Raw genomic sequence first — 17,121 nt, 5'->3', positions numbered from 1 at the left:
TCATGCGCAGATTGCGTGCGCCATTGTCGCGGTATGTCGGAGGGAGAAGGAAAGTTTCCGAGTGGTCGACCCTCCCTCGAATTGTTGGGCAAACCGGCGCGGCGTGTAGCGCAGTATTATTCTCTTTAAAAATTCAAGCAACAACGGATAGTACACGCGAACGTTACGGCGAGCATTGAATAGCGCGTCCGGTGACCGTAAGGAAAAGTTTTGTGGTTCCGCGAATGAGGGAGGACTTCGATGAATGGCCGGAAGGTCGATGGGGTGAGGAGAAAGTAGAAGCAAAAGTTTCTGTTTCCGAGATTCTCACCGTTTTACTCGCCGTAGAGAATTCTTCCTATATTACTGTATGTCCCGCCAAGTTCGCAACTTATTCCTTGAAAAAATGTAAATCGCGTAATTTCCTGGATGAAATACACAGGTGTACGTTGGATACAAGGTTGCGCGCAATGATCGTGAAAAAGTAAGTCAGCATTCGAAGACGAAGAAAGAAAGTAGTGAGAAAAGTTTTATTCTCAAGCACCACACGCTCTTTCATTCTCTCTCTCTCTCTCTCTCTCTCTCTCTCTCTCTCTCTGTTTATCTGTCTTTTTTCTCTTCTAGCGGAGGGTAAGTTTCAACATTAAGCTCTAGGAGGGTTAAGCTGTAAAAGAACTCAGTTACCTAGGAAAAATTAATTTCCCATGTAATATCGGCTTAAACATTATGAACTTTCGTTACGTAACCGTTTTCTTTATTTTCGGTGATTTTATTAGCCGACACAATGTGCCTTTTTTCACGAGAGAAAACTCTCGCACTCAATAGAATATTATAGTTTTTTTTTCATGCAAATTCTTTTCAATTTTACTATGCTTTTAGTAATTTACAGGAATAAACTGTCACTAAGGTCTATTTTGTTAAAAAATATACTAGGTTGCATACATTTCTGTTGTATTTTTGAATAAAATTAAAATTGATGTTATTTTAAAAAAGAATTTATTTAATTAACAACACATATTGGCCACTATTATCTACAATTATGAAAGTAGTATGCAATCAAATTAGCACGGCTCAGTTCAAGAACAAATCTAATAATAATCTATTGCGCGTCGAAGATGAGCGAACGAAATACGACAGAAATTACATAAAAACTTAATAGTAAATTTCGCTAAAAACATATAGCAGATTTTGTTAGAAACATAGTAAATATCTTAATAGCATATTTTAGTCTCAAAATATAAGTATATATGAAATGAAAAGATAGTGAATTGTCATAAAATTCCGATCTATTCCTTGTTTGCAAAATCCTATAGTAATTTTTGCTATGAAATTTTCTTCGTGTAGGTTTCAGTCTGGCAAAAAATAAGCAATAATAATAATAAAAAAATAAACAGCAAATTTACAGTAATGTAATAATAATTATTAAAACGCTATTCTACCGGCGTGTTCACAATGTTGTTACAGCTACTAAATAATGTTACCATTATGAGCAATGAAAGTGTGAAGATACTATTAACGATCGAAACTCGGGTCTTTAGTTCATCGCCAATAACACGGAAACATACGATGCAGATGCCTTCACGACCTACAATGTTAATCACTGATGACGTGTCTGGATGGATTTCAATTAGCAATATACATCACATAAACAATTCCATAGAAAGGTAATAATTTAATTCGGAACGTATATCTGGATGAAAATTGATAATTTCATTCAGAAAATGTCTGCATGTTGACTTAAAGTCCGCATAAATTTTATGTTGCCGAACTGGAGAACGTACAAAGAGAGAACGGAAAGTTAAATCTTACGCTGGTGAAACGCTCCAAAGAAAGATCCATGATTTTTCCAATCGTGATGGTCAAACGTTTCTGTGACCGTAGAATCACGAGCAGTAAAATTCGACTCTTTTTTGATGTGAGGTTGTACCAAAGGGAATCATAAGCCGCATCGCCGATCGTTTTGCTCTAGAAGGAAAGTGACAAACGGATCTGGAATTTTTTTACATCATAAAAAAGCCGTTGACCCTTCTTCATAAAATTCGCGTGATGCAAACCTTGGCAGTCAGGTATTCACCGGCGAAGCAATATATGAACGCCTCGAGATTCATCACCATATAGAATAATACGGATCTCACCAAGATTGCCGGGCCGTCCGGTGTGCCAATGGACTGCAATATTGAAATAATTCAGAATAATTTGCACACGGAGAAAACGGTAAATAACGCTGGTCAGTAACGCATAAGTCTGATTGTGTCAATCAGACGCAATAGTGAAGTAAGAAACAACTAATTATGTAGTTGCTGCAGAGCAATTGCTGAACTACTGACGTTGCCAGCTATGACGATATCTGGTTGCTCCAAACAGAGTACATCTATAGTAAATGTCACTCCAACCGATTTCTGATTGCCACAATCAGATCACGTGCAACTACACTGATGTACCAAAGTAAGTTATATCAACCATACACACTACCATCGCACAAAGATAAGTAAAGTAATGCAACTATGCTGCTCGCAACTAAATATTTCTGGTTATATATGCATATCATCTATTTCCATATAGCGTTTCGATATACGCGGCAAGTAAACGCAGTTTAGCAGTTATCGCCACATTACAAACAATTACACAAAAAAGAAAGACGTTTTTGTTTGGAAAATATATTTATTTTTGACATGTCGTAAGTATGTATTAATGCAAGTAATTCATTTTTGTTTAACGCCATATAATTTCATTTAAGGATTAACACGTCAAAAATAAATATATTTTTCAAACAAAAGAATGCCTTTTTTCTGTGTATATACAAAATTCCAATTCCTCAAATAATGGTCATGTGATTTATGCTGTCATTACTCACTGTGACGATGATGAAGCCTAAACAGCATATAATAAGAGTATCCGATATGAATAGCATTAGCGCGATATATGTATAGAGATTTTCGATATTTTCCGAAAACACGATAATCTGTTGATGCTTTGTGATCAACGCTCTCACTGTGACTTCGTTCACGGTATCTGTCACATTTTTGGCAAAGGCTCTCAGCAGCCAGTCGCACAGAATATCGATCTGACCGCTGATGTGAAGTATCTAACTTTCGCGTTGGAATAATCATAAAGCTCTGTACTTTTCTGTGTCATTTTGTATTAATCAGGACACGATGAACTACTCACCAGAGTGACAATGAGCGAATTCACCAAAGAAATCCCGCAGCCGCACATGGCCAGGTGAAAGAACTCGAGTATCGTGATCAGCACGTACACGGGAGACGTGTTGACTTTGAACGGCAAGTTCATCTTCAAGATGTGCTCTCGCATGGACACGTTCATCCGTTGTACTTCGCCGGCATTGACGGCAAGAACACCGCAGGTATAGAGTAGTATGGCGATCAATTGAAGGCCTATTATCCAATGCGAGAAGCGGTGCGACAGTTTTGCCTTGTTTGTCGTGATGCGTAAACTGTGGTCAGTCAAGCCGCAATTCTTCCAGTCCGCGGCCATCATTTGTAGTATATCGGAAAACGTTCTACGGGTGATCGGGTTCAGCCAATCTTTTTTTAACTATGATATTTACATTTCTCTTTCTCAAGTGAGTATTTATGACAAGTTAGATGTGAATGACGAAGTGGTAATATTATCTACAGATATATTGCTTCACACATTTATGCTTTCTAAAGTACATTCAGTGTACTCTTTACTGAAATGCTGTACTTGTAACTGTTCAGTCATAAGTATAGCACTGCAGTAAAATCTCGCTGAAAGAATCGGTTAATAGTAGTGACTGTTCCTATTATTGGTGCAGTTTGCAAATACAGACAGTGCATTGCATGTAAATCGCATGGGAGCTTTTAATTTCATCGCTATAAATGCAGGAAGCTTGTAATAAACTTGCGCATTACAGATTTTGCAGCGAGATCTTGCTTCCACTGATCAAAATCATATATAAGATAAAGCAATAAAGTGGCGGTGTTTCCACTGAAAATAAACATTCACTGATTATCGGTGAAATACTCTTTTTACTGATTTAATTGGAAAGATTTTTACTGATTCACTTTAAAAGAGTGGGTATGAAAAATCAATGACTTCCTTTTTACGTGTGATCATTAAGCATCCTCGATAATCCTTAACTTGCTTGCTCATTTGCGTTTCATTTAATTAAACAGTTCATTTATTTCATTGTATGTACATATTTTATTTTTATCTTTGTTTCAATTTGTTTTTGAATGTAATTTTTCATTTTATATTAATGTTTAATTTTGTTATTTTATATATCAAAGAAATTCCTTCCGCAACAAAGACAATATAATATAACTTGATGTAAATATAATATAATATAACTTGATATAAATTTGGTAAAATTTTCCCACACACAAGATATCTTAACACATATTATTCAAAATCTTTATCGACTCGACTAAAATTTATCACAGCATCTGTCGTGAAGGTAAAGATGGAAAATTCTGAAAGTCTGTATTGCACATTGACGAAACAGAAATTATAATTTACACGTTGCACATCTTACCGTTGATTGGCCCACAAAATCGCGAGTTTGATGAACAAGAGGGTGTACGCCATTGCGCTGCTTACTCCGTCCATAAAATCGGAGAAATTGCCGGAGTGATAGTGTATCACCAGGTACTGATACTGTAAAATCTGAGCCATCCCCAACATGACGATCCAAAACAGCCGGCAGAGAACGGTCGAAGGTAGATACGGCCAGATACCGCAAGTGCGTAGACCGATCTCCACCACGCGACTGACCGTGCTCATCTTCATGTTCCCGGCTGGAAACGCGGCAGGAGGGTCGTTGTCTTTACTTTCGCGCGATCAGATCACCCTCTGCACACTGCACAATCCGCAGAGGAGGAGTCGACTCCGTATGTCACCAAACACCGACCAATCGCGCAAGCAGTCGTTAAGTATTCCTACCGCCACGTATACGAAGTTTGTCAAACTTGAAACCACATGCGGTGGTCCCAGCGACAATCGCAGCCACGAGGTCCGGAGGGTGGCTTCTACTTTCTCCGTTCGTGGTGACCGTGGACAACGTGGCCACATGGCCGCTTTAAAAATGCAACAAGCGGCAAACTTGGAGTGCAGCTTCCACGAGCCACCTCGCTTGGCGCGAGGTTGCAAAGTTTCGCGCTTCTAGGGGAGCGTCGCGAGGGTGAGAGTGCAACGTATCGCACGAGTTTGTTCTATCGGTATAAACTAAGATTATAGTTTGCACTGGACGCAAAAAAGCGATGAGTACGACAATGACTACGACGTATGACTACGACAATACACGTGGCAGAGAAAGAGGAAGTTCGTACGGTCTCGAATAGACATCTTGAGATTTTGTTTCCGTATGGCATCTTTAAGACTAAACATTTCTTTTTCTCGTGAGTAAATGAGTGAACTTATAATTATGCAGTGACAAGCAGCCGCAGCCAATTGCGGTATAATTCAAAGGTCGCGTCGTGACGGGTGAAACGCGAATGCGCGTCTGGCGGAACGTTACGCTTAGCAAGCATGGAAAAGTAATTCACGACTCGAAGATACGAAGACGAAGTACTAAGAGAAAGCGAAATTGTAAAAGTTTCCCCTGGGAAACTGGAGAAGATCCTACCACTGTGGACGTACAAATCAAAAAGCCGTGGAAAAAATCGTGAGTGTAAAAGATTTAGATTGATCCTCGCGTTGTATTGCCAGTAAATCATCGTAAATCGCAATAATAAATATGTAACGAGATAACAACTTTTTTCGCGCTCTTTCCATGTTTCAGCACAAAGCTGACAATTATGACGCACCTTTGCAAGAGAAAGAAACGAACGAGTAATGTTTAGTGTACCTTGTTTGCAAAAAATTAATGAAAGTAAAGACTCATTTAGAGAACAAGCTTTCTATATATTTACATCTCGCGCTAATGAATCCTATTGCTCATGATATTACTTTGTACGAAAATATTACAGAATTTTCAATACATCACCTACCTTCAGTACATCGCCAAAAGCACCGACATATACGACGCCGATGCCTTCACAACCTACAATGTTATATAGCTCGTCAAATAACCAAACAATACTTTAGCTTCATGATAAAATGACTCATGTTCCCGCTTCCGGTATTAATTGCAGTCTTCAACACGTTCGCTACCACGGTTTGTTTGGGCAATTCCCTCGATATTGTATTTGTTTCTATGTATTTGTGTAAAACTGATTCAGATTATTTATGTAGGTATATGAAAAAAAAATCATCGTGTTGTCACACATATGTGATGTCGGTAGCGAACGTGCGTTAAGTAGAGTCAAAAATGTTGAGAAAAGATTGAATTAAAGTGAATTATAGGTAAATTATAGTAAGTGAATTATAAGTAAATTATATCGGTATGTCACATGTATATGTCGCTGGTAACGAACATATTAACGGACGCTTGTAACAATACACGGTTGACACGGCGAAATGATCAAGTGCGAAATGAGTCTTACGTATATAAACTTATATACATGGACTGAGCGCTCCACAAGCAGCGAAAACTTGATTAGAAAAGAATTCTATCCTGTTACAAGCATTCGATTTTTGTCTAGTTTGAGACTTATTAGAGAAAATTAGATGAAGATAACACATATAACAAGATAACAAGACAGTCTGCGAGCAGTGGAAGGAGAATACAAATATGCTTTAATTTTGTCTTCAATCTTTCATTAGGAGACGCAGTCTATGTTCTAAGTCTACGATTTGTGACGTGACAGATTTCACTGTCCGCCATTGAAATTGTATGATCTGGCCGATGGGTTCTGATTGTGGATTTCGCGTCTTCTCGGACCGAGAGGAAGAATAATATTTGAGTATCGACAACGGGATACAAAGTGTGAGATGGCTAAGGTACATTTGGCGAAGCAGAGCGGGTGTGACAGAGACAAAGAGCGAGAGCGAGAGAGCCAGACACCTGGAGAGACAGACACAAATAGGGATGACCATTTAGAGTATAACTGTCGTAAGTAACTGCCTTGCGTCCTTGTCTGCGGGTTCTCGTCTTAGAGTGCATTAAGTGGGTGGAGGGCGTAAACAAGATGTGTTCCTTGCTTTCAAAAGAACAGCCTTAGATGTCAAGATGAACCGTGTGTCCTTTTTCTTGAGCTTGCAGTCAACCGTATATATTTGTCCATTTGTGTTTCTGTTCTACGTTTGTTCACTGATAACAACAAGCACGACAAATTTGTATGACAAGTAATTGCAATATTTTGTTTAGTCGTCAACAGCCGCGTATATTCAAATGTAATTAGCACAATGCTTAATATATTCAAATACTCTTTATATTTTACTGAGCGTCTTCAGTCACTCTTTTCGATTGCCTCGCTTGGCTTCGTCCCGAGTAGCCGCGAAACGAATCAGAACCCAGCCACACTACCACTTCTATTAAATTGAGCAGCCGGCTGTCGTCCGTCGATCTCCGACCGGGTGATAAAAGTAATGCAGTTTTAATTGGTGGTACAACTGAGAGCGCATACTTGGCGGTCAAAATTTTGTAGCAAGCGTTGCTCGGTACCCGGTCGGAAGGTTGACAAAAACATGCCGGAAGACTGTGACCAGCCCGCCGCTCACATCGGACACAGGTTATAGATCTTATAGTCTTACACTAGTGAAACGTTCCAAAGAGAGGTCCATGATCCTCCCGCACGTGATCGTCAGCCGTTTCTGCGACCTCAAGATGATGAACGTTACGATCCGACTGTTCTTCACCGAAACATCATACCACAGAGAATTATAGGCTGCGTCGCCAATTATTCTACCCTGAAAGAAAAATTGGACAAGTTTGTGTATCAATAAAATCGCTGAAAAACGCTAACCTTGGCGCTCAGGTATTCGCCGGCGAAGCAGTATATGAATACGTCCAGGTTCATCGTGATGTAGAACATTATAGATTTCACCAAAATCGCCGCGGCGTTAGGTTCATTGAGCGACTGCAACATTCATAGGAGCGGTTTAGTATTGTTCAATATGAGTGCAATGTGGTATTTCTTCAATATGAATACACGCTAAAGACTAATGGCTCTTTACTAGTTATATGGTAGCTATATTTGTCAAACAACGAGAATCACATTCGAATACGATACTCACGGTGGCGATAACAAACCCTAAGCAGCAAATGATCAAGGTGTCCGATAACAGTATCATGAGTGCGATGTATGTATACAGATTCTCGATATTTTCCGAGAATATGATAATCTGCTGGTGTTTCGTGACCAACATTTGCGGCGTAATTTCATCTGAAGTTTTCGACCCGTTCCTGGAGAAGGCTTTCGACAACCAGTCCTGAAGGATGTCGATTTGACCACCGACATGGATTATCTGTCTTAATGAAGTGACGGTAAAAATGCCGAATAGGGAACCACCTTCCAACGGTCTTGATATTGACATTTATATTATGGAACTGACGCTCCTGAGTCACAATAAAAAGCTTTTAGCCGTCGTCGTTGTTCGTTAAAAAGTTATTAACAAAAGAAGTTGCATAAAATGAATGTAATTTTTGGACACCGTGTACAAAAACATCGAATTTGTACGCTAGGAAGATGCTTGCTACATACACACACACACACATACACACACATATACTGCTCACCTGTCGGGCGGGCGAGCGCGCTTGCTGGCGAGCAATGCGTATGTGTGGACCACCTTCCAATAATCTTGATGTTAACATATATTATAGAACTAACCTTCCTGAGTAATAATTAAAAGGTTTTAGCCGTCGCTTATTGTTCGTTATAAAGTTATTAACAAAAGAAGGGGAACCGGCTCCGGTCTTCTCTCTGCATTCCTTCCCAAAAAAACTAACCCTAATCTAACCTATCTATTGAAATGTGGTAAACCGTATATTTTCATGTTGTTTTCCATTGATAAATTATGTATGAAAATATAAAGAATGGGTTACATATATACGTGTACAGTTTATCATATTTTAACAGGTTAGGTTTGAGTTAGTTTTTTAAAAGAGAAAGAGGAAGAGGGGCGGAGTCCCTCTCTTGCGTATTTACGTGTACTATTTTACATACATATATCGATTTAAACTTATTGTACATACACAGTGTTGAATAATTACGTATTATTTATTGAACTTTTTTGTTAATAACTTTTTAATAAACAATGAGTGACGGTTAAAACCTCTTGATTGTTACTCAAAAGGATGTCCTTGATAATATATGTCAACATCAAGACTATTGGAGGGTGGTCCTCTATTCGACATTTTTACCTTTTTAGATATTTTTGGATATTTAATAACATTTTTATAAAACCAGAATAAGCCAGACGTATTTTTATGGACAGGGATGTTAAATGTGTGATTTTTATAATTGAATTTATATATAATATTAGCTGTATTAGTGTAAATATTATCCGTTTTCGGTTACTAATAGTTTAGATTTAACACGCAGTTTGGCCTGTATATTACTCGGATAAGTTAAATCGGCAACGTCGGCTTCGCGCAATTTGGACTCACCAGAGAGACAAGAAGTGTATTGACTAAGCCAATGCCGAAGCCGATAAACACTAAATGAACGAACTGAACAAGTGTGATAGCCCAGTAGATGGTAAACGTGCTGATCTCGAACGGAAATTTCATCTTCAGAATCAGTTCCCGATTGTACGGCTCCCATTTCTCGGGATCACCCGCGTTAGAGGTGAGAACCCCGAGACTGTAGAAAAACACGGAGAAAACATTCACGAAGATAATTATCCTGGACATACGTCGCGCGACAAACATTGTTTTTGTCATTATACTCAAGCTATAGTAGTTTGATGTGTGATCCTGCCAGTTCGCAGTCATTATTTGCAGTATATCGCCAAACTTCCTGCGAAATATTGGATTCAAAGCCGGAGTTCATCCAGTTGTCAAATACCGTGTCTGATCATGTCAAACTAAATCGCAAACTTAACACAAATTATTGCTATTAATTTCGTGAAGGTAATTGAATTTTTTGTTGTCTGATGAACTAAACGAAAACAATTTTGTGTGGAATAGAAAGATTCCTGTTTGTACAGTAATAACATCATGATACACTTTATAGCTTATTTTACGAATACATGAAAAGAAAATTTCAGTTCGTGCTACTAACTAATTAAGGACTAGATGAAAATTTGATGACGTGAAATATTATTTCTGTTACGACGGACAACATCTGAATATTTAGCTGCGTTAAAACTTGGTTACTTTAACTGCGAACAATTGACTGAGTAGAAAGCCCTTACAGGGAACTTTGCTATTCCTACGACTGAGTCTTTTATCCGCTCCGTATTCTCATTAGGCAACGGAAAATACAGTTATACTAACGGAATTATTTTTCCCGCGTGTTGATCTACTGTTGACATTCCGCCTGTAGTATCGACAAGTTCCGATAACGAGATCATTAACAGGAACGCGTCTTACCGTTGATTGATCCACAAGATAATGAGCTTGATGTAGAGCAGCGAATGCGCCATCGCGCTGCTCACTCCGTCCATAAACTCGGAAAAGTTGTCCGAATCACTGTTCACGACCACGTAGCCGTACTGAAAGATTTGAGCCGTGCCCAACGCCATGATCCAGTATAATCGCCATATCACAGTCGACGGCAAATATGGCCAGATACCGCAAAAGTGAAGCCCGGCCTTCACTATCCGACTAAACGTGCTCGTCCGCATCCCCTTTTTCTCGAAAGCGCGTCAAGCTTGAGAATACGAGACGATCGAGTGATTCCACTCATACTAAAATCTCTCTGCTAGGTCGACATCTGAACACACACGCGTGGGGCATCGAACATTCGCCGCCCATTATTAAATATCACCGCCTACAAAGTTTCAACTACACGCAACTATACTATAATTTCACATCATGCTCGACGAAAGCTTTCCGATTGAAAAGTAAGCGCGCACTTCCCTACCCATCGTCGAACTTCCGCCTGCGGTGTCATTGTACACCCATATTAAAAATGCAATGGGTAAAGTAAAACTTCTCAAGGAGGAACGTGGCTTCTGCGAATTGCCGGCTTCATCGCCGCCCCCGTTCGACCACCATGTACAACCGCGAACTCGTGAGTGAGAAGTTTCGCTGCCGAAGGGTGCGTGTTTGAATGAAAAGAAGCGAAGACGTGTCTCAGAATTACTATGCATTATCGCAGTGAGAGAGGAAGACCTACAAGAGATTATAATTTAAAATATCGTAAGTCGGGGAAGAAGATACTGGTGAAGAGGATTGAACGATTCGCCGATGACAGTGACAGGCTATAAGGGGTCGCCAGGAAAAGTTAATCGCGACGAGCGATTCTTCTTCGTAATCGGGGCAAGTGTCTTATAATATTATTATTTACTTTCGGGAACGACTGGTTCTTTTAGTTCATTGACGTGTTTGATCGCTTTGTTATATCAATCATTGTTATATCAAAGTGAAGCAATCATAACAGCCTCAACACTAAATTGCATATGTTAGTCATTTTGATTAACATTTTAAATAATCACAGTAGAAAACAAAAGGCCAATCGTTTTGTATTGATCCTCTGTTTTTTACTGTAATTGATTTTTAATCTCAGAGCCTTCTATGTCACTTTTGTACTTTAAATAATCATTTGTTGTAATTTAAAAAAAATGCTTGTAATTGATAATACTTCATTTTTCTTCTGTAAAATAATAATTACAAACGTTGAAGTAAGTTGCAGACGAAAAAACAATTGATCGAGTCAAAATGACTTCATATTGGCAATAACGAACTGCTAGCATTAGCAATCTAGAGTCGATGCTGACGCCTCGCTTGCTGTTTGGGTTTTGGGTGACTACAATCTTCGTAATCGTCGCGTGCGACATCTCTTGTCACGACTGCACGAGAAAATTGTTATTATTGTTATATTTGCGGTCTTGTACTCATGTATTATAAGTCGGAGAAATTATCGTGAGTCGATATTTCCGTAAACGGTACCCCGGCTTGTTTGCATGCGCGTACTCGAAGCGCGCGCGCGCGCGAGAGAGAGAGAGAGAGAGAGAGAGAGAGAGAGAGAGAGAGAGAGAGAGAGAGAGAGACAGAGAGAGAAATCCCGTCGTGTCTCTGAATAGGAAAATTGCTAATCGCGTAAACTGCTAATGGCTGGTAGTAAAAGTATCGTTCTGCACGCGAACGATATTACCGGCGTACAAAGTACGTGGAGATTTCGTGAGTCTATCGCGTGTAACACCGGATTACCTGTATGACGCTGAGTCTCTCGCGATTCACCTTCGCGGAAAATTCGGAGGGGAAGGAGACACGGCGACTTCGTGATGCCGAATATCAGCCATTCGCCAAGCTTTTCTATAGCTAGATATGCAAAGTTGAACGAAGTTGCATGTGCAACAATAACTTCGGTAATCGCAGTCCAAGATTTGAAAAATACGAGGGATATCGTTCCCCATCTCTGTCGTGTTGCCGACCGTGACCGTGAATGCTATCGCATGGCCGTTTTAAAAATGCAACAAGCAGTGACTCGAAAGTTCATCTGCCATGAGCTCGCCCGCGTGTCTAGCCGCGACGCCAGGTAGAAAAGTTTCATTGTCCGTTGAGGGAGAATCGCAAAGGGAAAACAAGAGGAACATATTGTGTGAATTCGTCTCGATGATATGACCGCGAAAAGATTATAGTTTCACGTCGCGAGTAGTTTCAAGAAAGTAGGGAGCACGATTGCAAAGAAGACGGTGTGTCTAGCTGCATAATATGTAGGGAGGACGAAAATGAAATTTATTACTGATTCGAGCAGCTGTTCTACATGATCGAAACGAGCACGTTGACACACTGCATCTTTGAATTGAGACAGTTTTTTTACGAAATAACGTAATTGTAAATAAAATCACCGTATTGAGAGCATCGAATGTAATTATGAAACAATACACATCATGTTGGCTGATAAAAGATAAATATCTCAGTTGCAAAGTTGCGCTCAGCAACCGTGAAAAGGTAATTCGCGGCTTGAAAACACAGAAACGACGTATTAAGAGAAAGTAAAATTACAAAAATTCCTTTCAAGAAACCGCAGATGATTCTTTAATCATGAATTTACAAATAAAAGTTATAAAAAAAATTATGAGTATAAAATATTTAGATTGGTCATCACGTTGTAGTACTAATATCATTCAAAGATGCAATAATATGTCTAACAAGATAGTAGTCTTCTTCGTACAGTTTCTACGTTTCAGCTTTGAGCTGATTATCATGATGTACTTTTCTTGCAAGAGACAAAACGAGTAATGATTAGCGTACCTTAGTAAATTTAATGGCTTAAAGATTTGTCGAAGGATAAACTTTATATATATTCTCATCTTGCACTAATAAATTGCTTACATTATTACGTTGTGCTAATGTATTACAGTATCGTCAATGCATCATCTATTTTCATATAGCATTGTCATCCATTTTCAATACATTGCCATAAGCACCGACAAGTACGACGCCGATGTTTTCACAACCTACAATGTAATATAACTCGTCAAATAACTAGACAATATTTTGATCTCCTGATAAAACGTCAAATTTTCCCACTTTTGGTATCAATTGCAGTTTTGAACACGTTCACTATCACGGTTTCTTTAGGCAATTCCCCCTACACATTACATTGTATTTACGTTATTACGTTTCTATATAATTGTATAAGACAGGTTCAATTTACTTATGCAGATATAGAAAAATAATTATTATCACTGTCAAACATATGTGATGTCAGTAGCGTACATGTTAAGTAGAATTGAAGACCTGAATAAAGTTGATCTTGAAGTAGGAGATAGGTACGTTACACGTATGTGACGCTTGTAGCGAATATATTAAAGTTGAAAGAACGCGTCAAAAGTTACATTATTCTTTATAGAAAATTTCTATCTCCAATATCTTTATTTTACTCGAGAAAAAACTGCATTTTTTACCACTTTAGACCAAATGACCCCCTTAATAGCTTATAAAAAAATATACGACCAAAATGGCGAAATAGTCAAGTACGAATTTTACGTATAGACGTGCATACATAGACTGAGCGCTTCACAAGAAGTAGTGAAGTACTTGATTAGTAAAAGACGTTCCGATCACAGGCATTCGATTTTTGTCTAGCTTAGATCCTATTGAAGGAAACTAGGTGAAGTGAATAACACATTTTTGTCCACGTCTTTGCACCGGGTCGATATAAAAATCGATATCGATGACATTAACTCAGATTGGAACGATTGGAACTATGACAATCAAGATTCGACAAAGAAAAGTTACATACGAGCTACTGAGCCGAGCTAACGTTTCTCATACAGAGTGTAAAATACGAGAGAAGGAGAATGACGGTTTTAATTAAACGTTCTTAGTTTTGTATATACACGTCTTCGTTTATTTAACGCGCGGAACAAGATTCGGACGCGGGAGGCGCAACTATATATAAAAAGATAACAAGACAGCCTGTGGACAGCGGAACAGAGTATAGTTGCCTTTAATCATGTCTTCAATCTCTCGTTAGAAGACTCGATCTATGTATTAGGTATATAGTTATGATTTTACGCTAGTGAAACATTCCAAAAAGAGGTCCATGATTTTCTCGCACGTAACAGTCAGCCGTTTCTGCGATCTCAAAATGATGAACATCACGATTCGACTGTCCTTCGCCGAAACATTATACCACTCAGAACCATAGGCTGCGTCTTCGATTGTTCTGCTCTGAAAGAGAAATTGGTCAGGTTTGTGTATCATTAAAATCGCTGAAAAAGCTAACCTTGGCGCTCAAGTACTCGCCGTTGTAGCAGTATATGAATACATCCAGGTTAATCGTGATGTAAAACAGTATGCACTTCACCAAAATCGCCGCGGCGTTGGGCTTATCGAACAACTGCAACATTCATAAGAAACAGTATCAATCAATACGAGTGCAATGTGGTATTTCTTCAATATAAATACACGCTAAAGACAAACGGCTTTTTACCAGTTATATAGCAACTATCCAACAGCGAAGATCACATTGGACCACGATACGTACGATGACGAATTCTAAGCAGCACATGATCAGGGTGTCCGATAATAATATCATCATATCCTCCGAGAATGGGATAATCTGCTGGTGTTTCGTGATCAACATTTTCGGCGTAATCTTATCCCAAGTCTCCGACTCGTTTTTGGAGAAGGCTTTTGTCAACCATTCCTGAAGGATGTCGATTTGGTCATCAATGTGGAGTATCTGCTTTAATAAATTAACTTTTAGACAACATTTCTCTTGCGGTTTGCAAAAACACTTTTTATCCCACGATCTTATTTAATAAATTTTTTAGACATTTTTTAATATTTGATAGCATTTTTAGAAAACCAGAACAAGACGCATTTTTACAGACAAAGATGTTGAATACACGATTTTTATAATTGAATTTACATAAATATTAGCCATTTTTGGCTGCTTATAATTTACAGTTAATGGCTAGTTTCGTCTGTACATTATTTGCACATATTAAGTTGATAATGCTGATTTTGCGCAACTGGAACTCACCAGAGAAACCAGAAGTGAGTTGACAATGGTGATGCCCCAACAGACAAATATTAAGTGAACGAACTGAACCGTCGTAACAGTCCAGTATATGAGAAACGTGCTGATCTCGAACGGAAATTCCATTTTCAGGATCAGCTCCTGATTATATGGCTCCCATTTCTCGGGATCGCCCGCGTTAGCGGCGAGGACGCCGGAACTGTAGAGAAACACGGAGAAAACTTGCATGAAGATAATTATCCTGGACGAATGTCGCGCGATGAATGTCTTTTCCATCATTATGTTTAGGTTATGGGAGTTCGATGATCCTGCCAGTTCGGAGCCATTATTTGCAGTATATCGCCAAATTTCCTACAAAATATTGGATAAAATGCTGCAATCTATCCAGTTGTCAACTACCATATCTAATGATGTAATAATACTAAATCACAAACTGGTTAATAGAAATTGTTGCTGCTTTATCTTCATTAAGGTAATTGCATTTACTGTTGTCTGATAAACTAGACGAAAACAACTTTGGGTGGAATGGAACGATTTCTTCAGAAGATTTCTTCTTCAGCTAATTGTTTTCAGTTATCTTATTCGAGGTTTAATACACCTGAATGTTGAGACGAATATATTTAGTTGCAGCAACATAGGCCTTATTTCTCATTACTGAATTACTCCATTCTATCTGTTCTCCACTCAGTTACGCGAACTGAAAATTTATTTATACAATAATACCCGTATAACATTTTTTATATTTTATTTTACGAAGATACGGAAAAGAAAATCTCAGTTTGCAATTAAGAGAGTATTCTAGTGTGACGGGTCCAAAAAATCGATTTTTCTTTTTTTACATATTTTTATAGTTTAAAGTCTTGAAAATATGTCCCTAAAATATTAAGATAAAATTCATTAAATTGACCGAGTTATAAAGGTTTAAAAGACGCAGCCTCGATACGGCGTGCCGACCGCGAGATGAATGACGAAGTGTTAAGTGTCATCAAACCTATTTACGAAGATTTAACTACCCATGATTTATTACAGCGATGCCTCGGATTATTTATTCAGAATAATAACGAAAGTTTAAATTCATTAATTTGGACAATTACACTAAAACATCTGTATTGTGGAAAGAAGACGATGAAAGTTCCAACTTTTTTGGCTGTTTGCTTATTTAATGAAGGATTTCATACAATTTTAAAAATAATGGATGTAATGGACTACAAATCGGCCAAAATCCAAAATTTCTCGCGGATAATAGAGACAACGAGCGTGTTAAACGTTCGGAGCAGCGGGCATCGTACTAGTCGAAAAAAGCAAGAATTACCAAGAGACAAAAGAACAAACATAGGTTTTATGAAGTTGAGGAAGGTCTCTTGTATGGTCCTGGTATAACTGATTAAGGGTAAGTTACTCTAATTATTCATTATTCTCCTAATGCATGCACCTCACTAAATGCATGAGAATTTTTAAATGCGTTTTTCTCAAAACGACATTTTTCAAATCGGGTGAGTATTTTTCTCGGAAACTACTGGGCCGATCAAGTTGCAGTTTTACACATATACAGGGTGTTCAAAAAGTCCCGGACCGGTGAAATATCTCGAAAACTAAGCATTTTAGAAAAAAATGTTTCAGATAAAAGTTGTGGCGTTTAAAAAGATGTATTTACTGATCACATCAGTTTGACCTT

At 38.5% G+C, this 17,121-nt stretch overlaps 1 protein-coding gene and 1 pseudogene across 1 annotated transcript; both read right to left on the bottom strand.

The window, feature by feature from the left end:
* Positions 1–1,506: 1,506 nt before the first annotated feature.
* Positions 1,507–10,530, bottom strand: LOC116843549 (odorant receptor 22c-like). Its single transcript, XM_032814016.1, has 8 exons — positions 10,379–10,530; positions 9,452–9,647; positions 8,077–8,307; positions 7,806–7,919; positions 7,594–7,749; positions 2,034–2,147; positions 1,789–1,944; positions 1,507–1,564 (listed from the first exon to the last, which is right to left on the bottom strand). Exons 1-8 carry the CDS (start codon positions 10,528–10,530, stop codon positions 1,514–1,516), a joined length of 1,170 nt encoding a protein of 389 aa, XP_032669907.1. The 3' UTR covers positions 1,507–1,513.
* Positions 10,531–13,362: 2,832 nt separating this feature from the next.
* The window catches only part of LOC116843537, an 8,344-nt pseudogene continuing 4,585 nt past the window's right edge, over positions 13,363–17,121 (bottom strand).

The sequence above is a fragment of the Odontomachus brunneus genome, unplaced genomic scaffold, assembly GCF_010583005.1.
Source record: "Odontomachus brunneus isolate Ranch 3 - 2012 unplaced genomic scaffold, Obru_v1 Obru_scaffold_033, whole genome shotgun sequence".
Taxonomy (NCBI): domain Eukaryota; kingdom Metazoa; phylum Arthropoda; class Insecta; order Hymenoptera; family Formicidae; genus Odontomachus; species Odontomachus brunneus.
The sequence above is the reverse complement of the archived record's forward strand: the minus strand, read 5'-3'. Positions and strand labels throughout refer to the sequence as shown.

Coding starts and splice junctions, on each gene's coding strand:
- LOC116843549 (XM_032814016.1), bottom strand. CDS start 10,530: ATGGCGTTGGGCACGGCTCAAATCTTTCAGTACGGCTACGTGGTCGTG. Junction 9,648..10,378: donor ATCTTGTGGATCAATCAACG/GTAAGACGCGTT, acceptor GTTTTTCTACAG/TCTCGGGGTTCTCACCTCTA. Junction 1,945..2,033: donor GTGAATACCTGACTGCCAAG/GTTTGCATCACG, acceptor CTTTCCTTCTAG/AGCAAAACGATCGGCGATGC.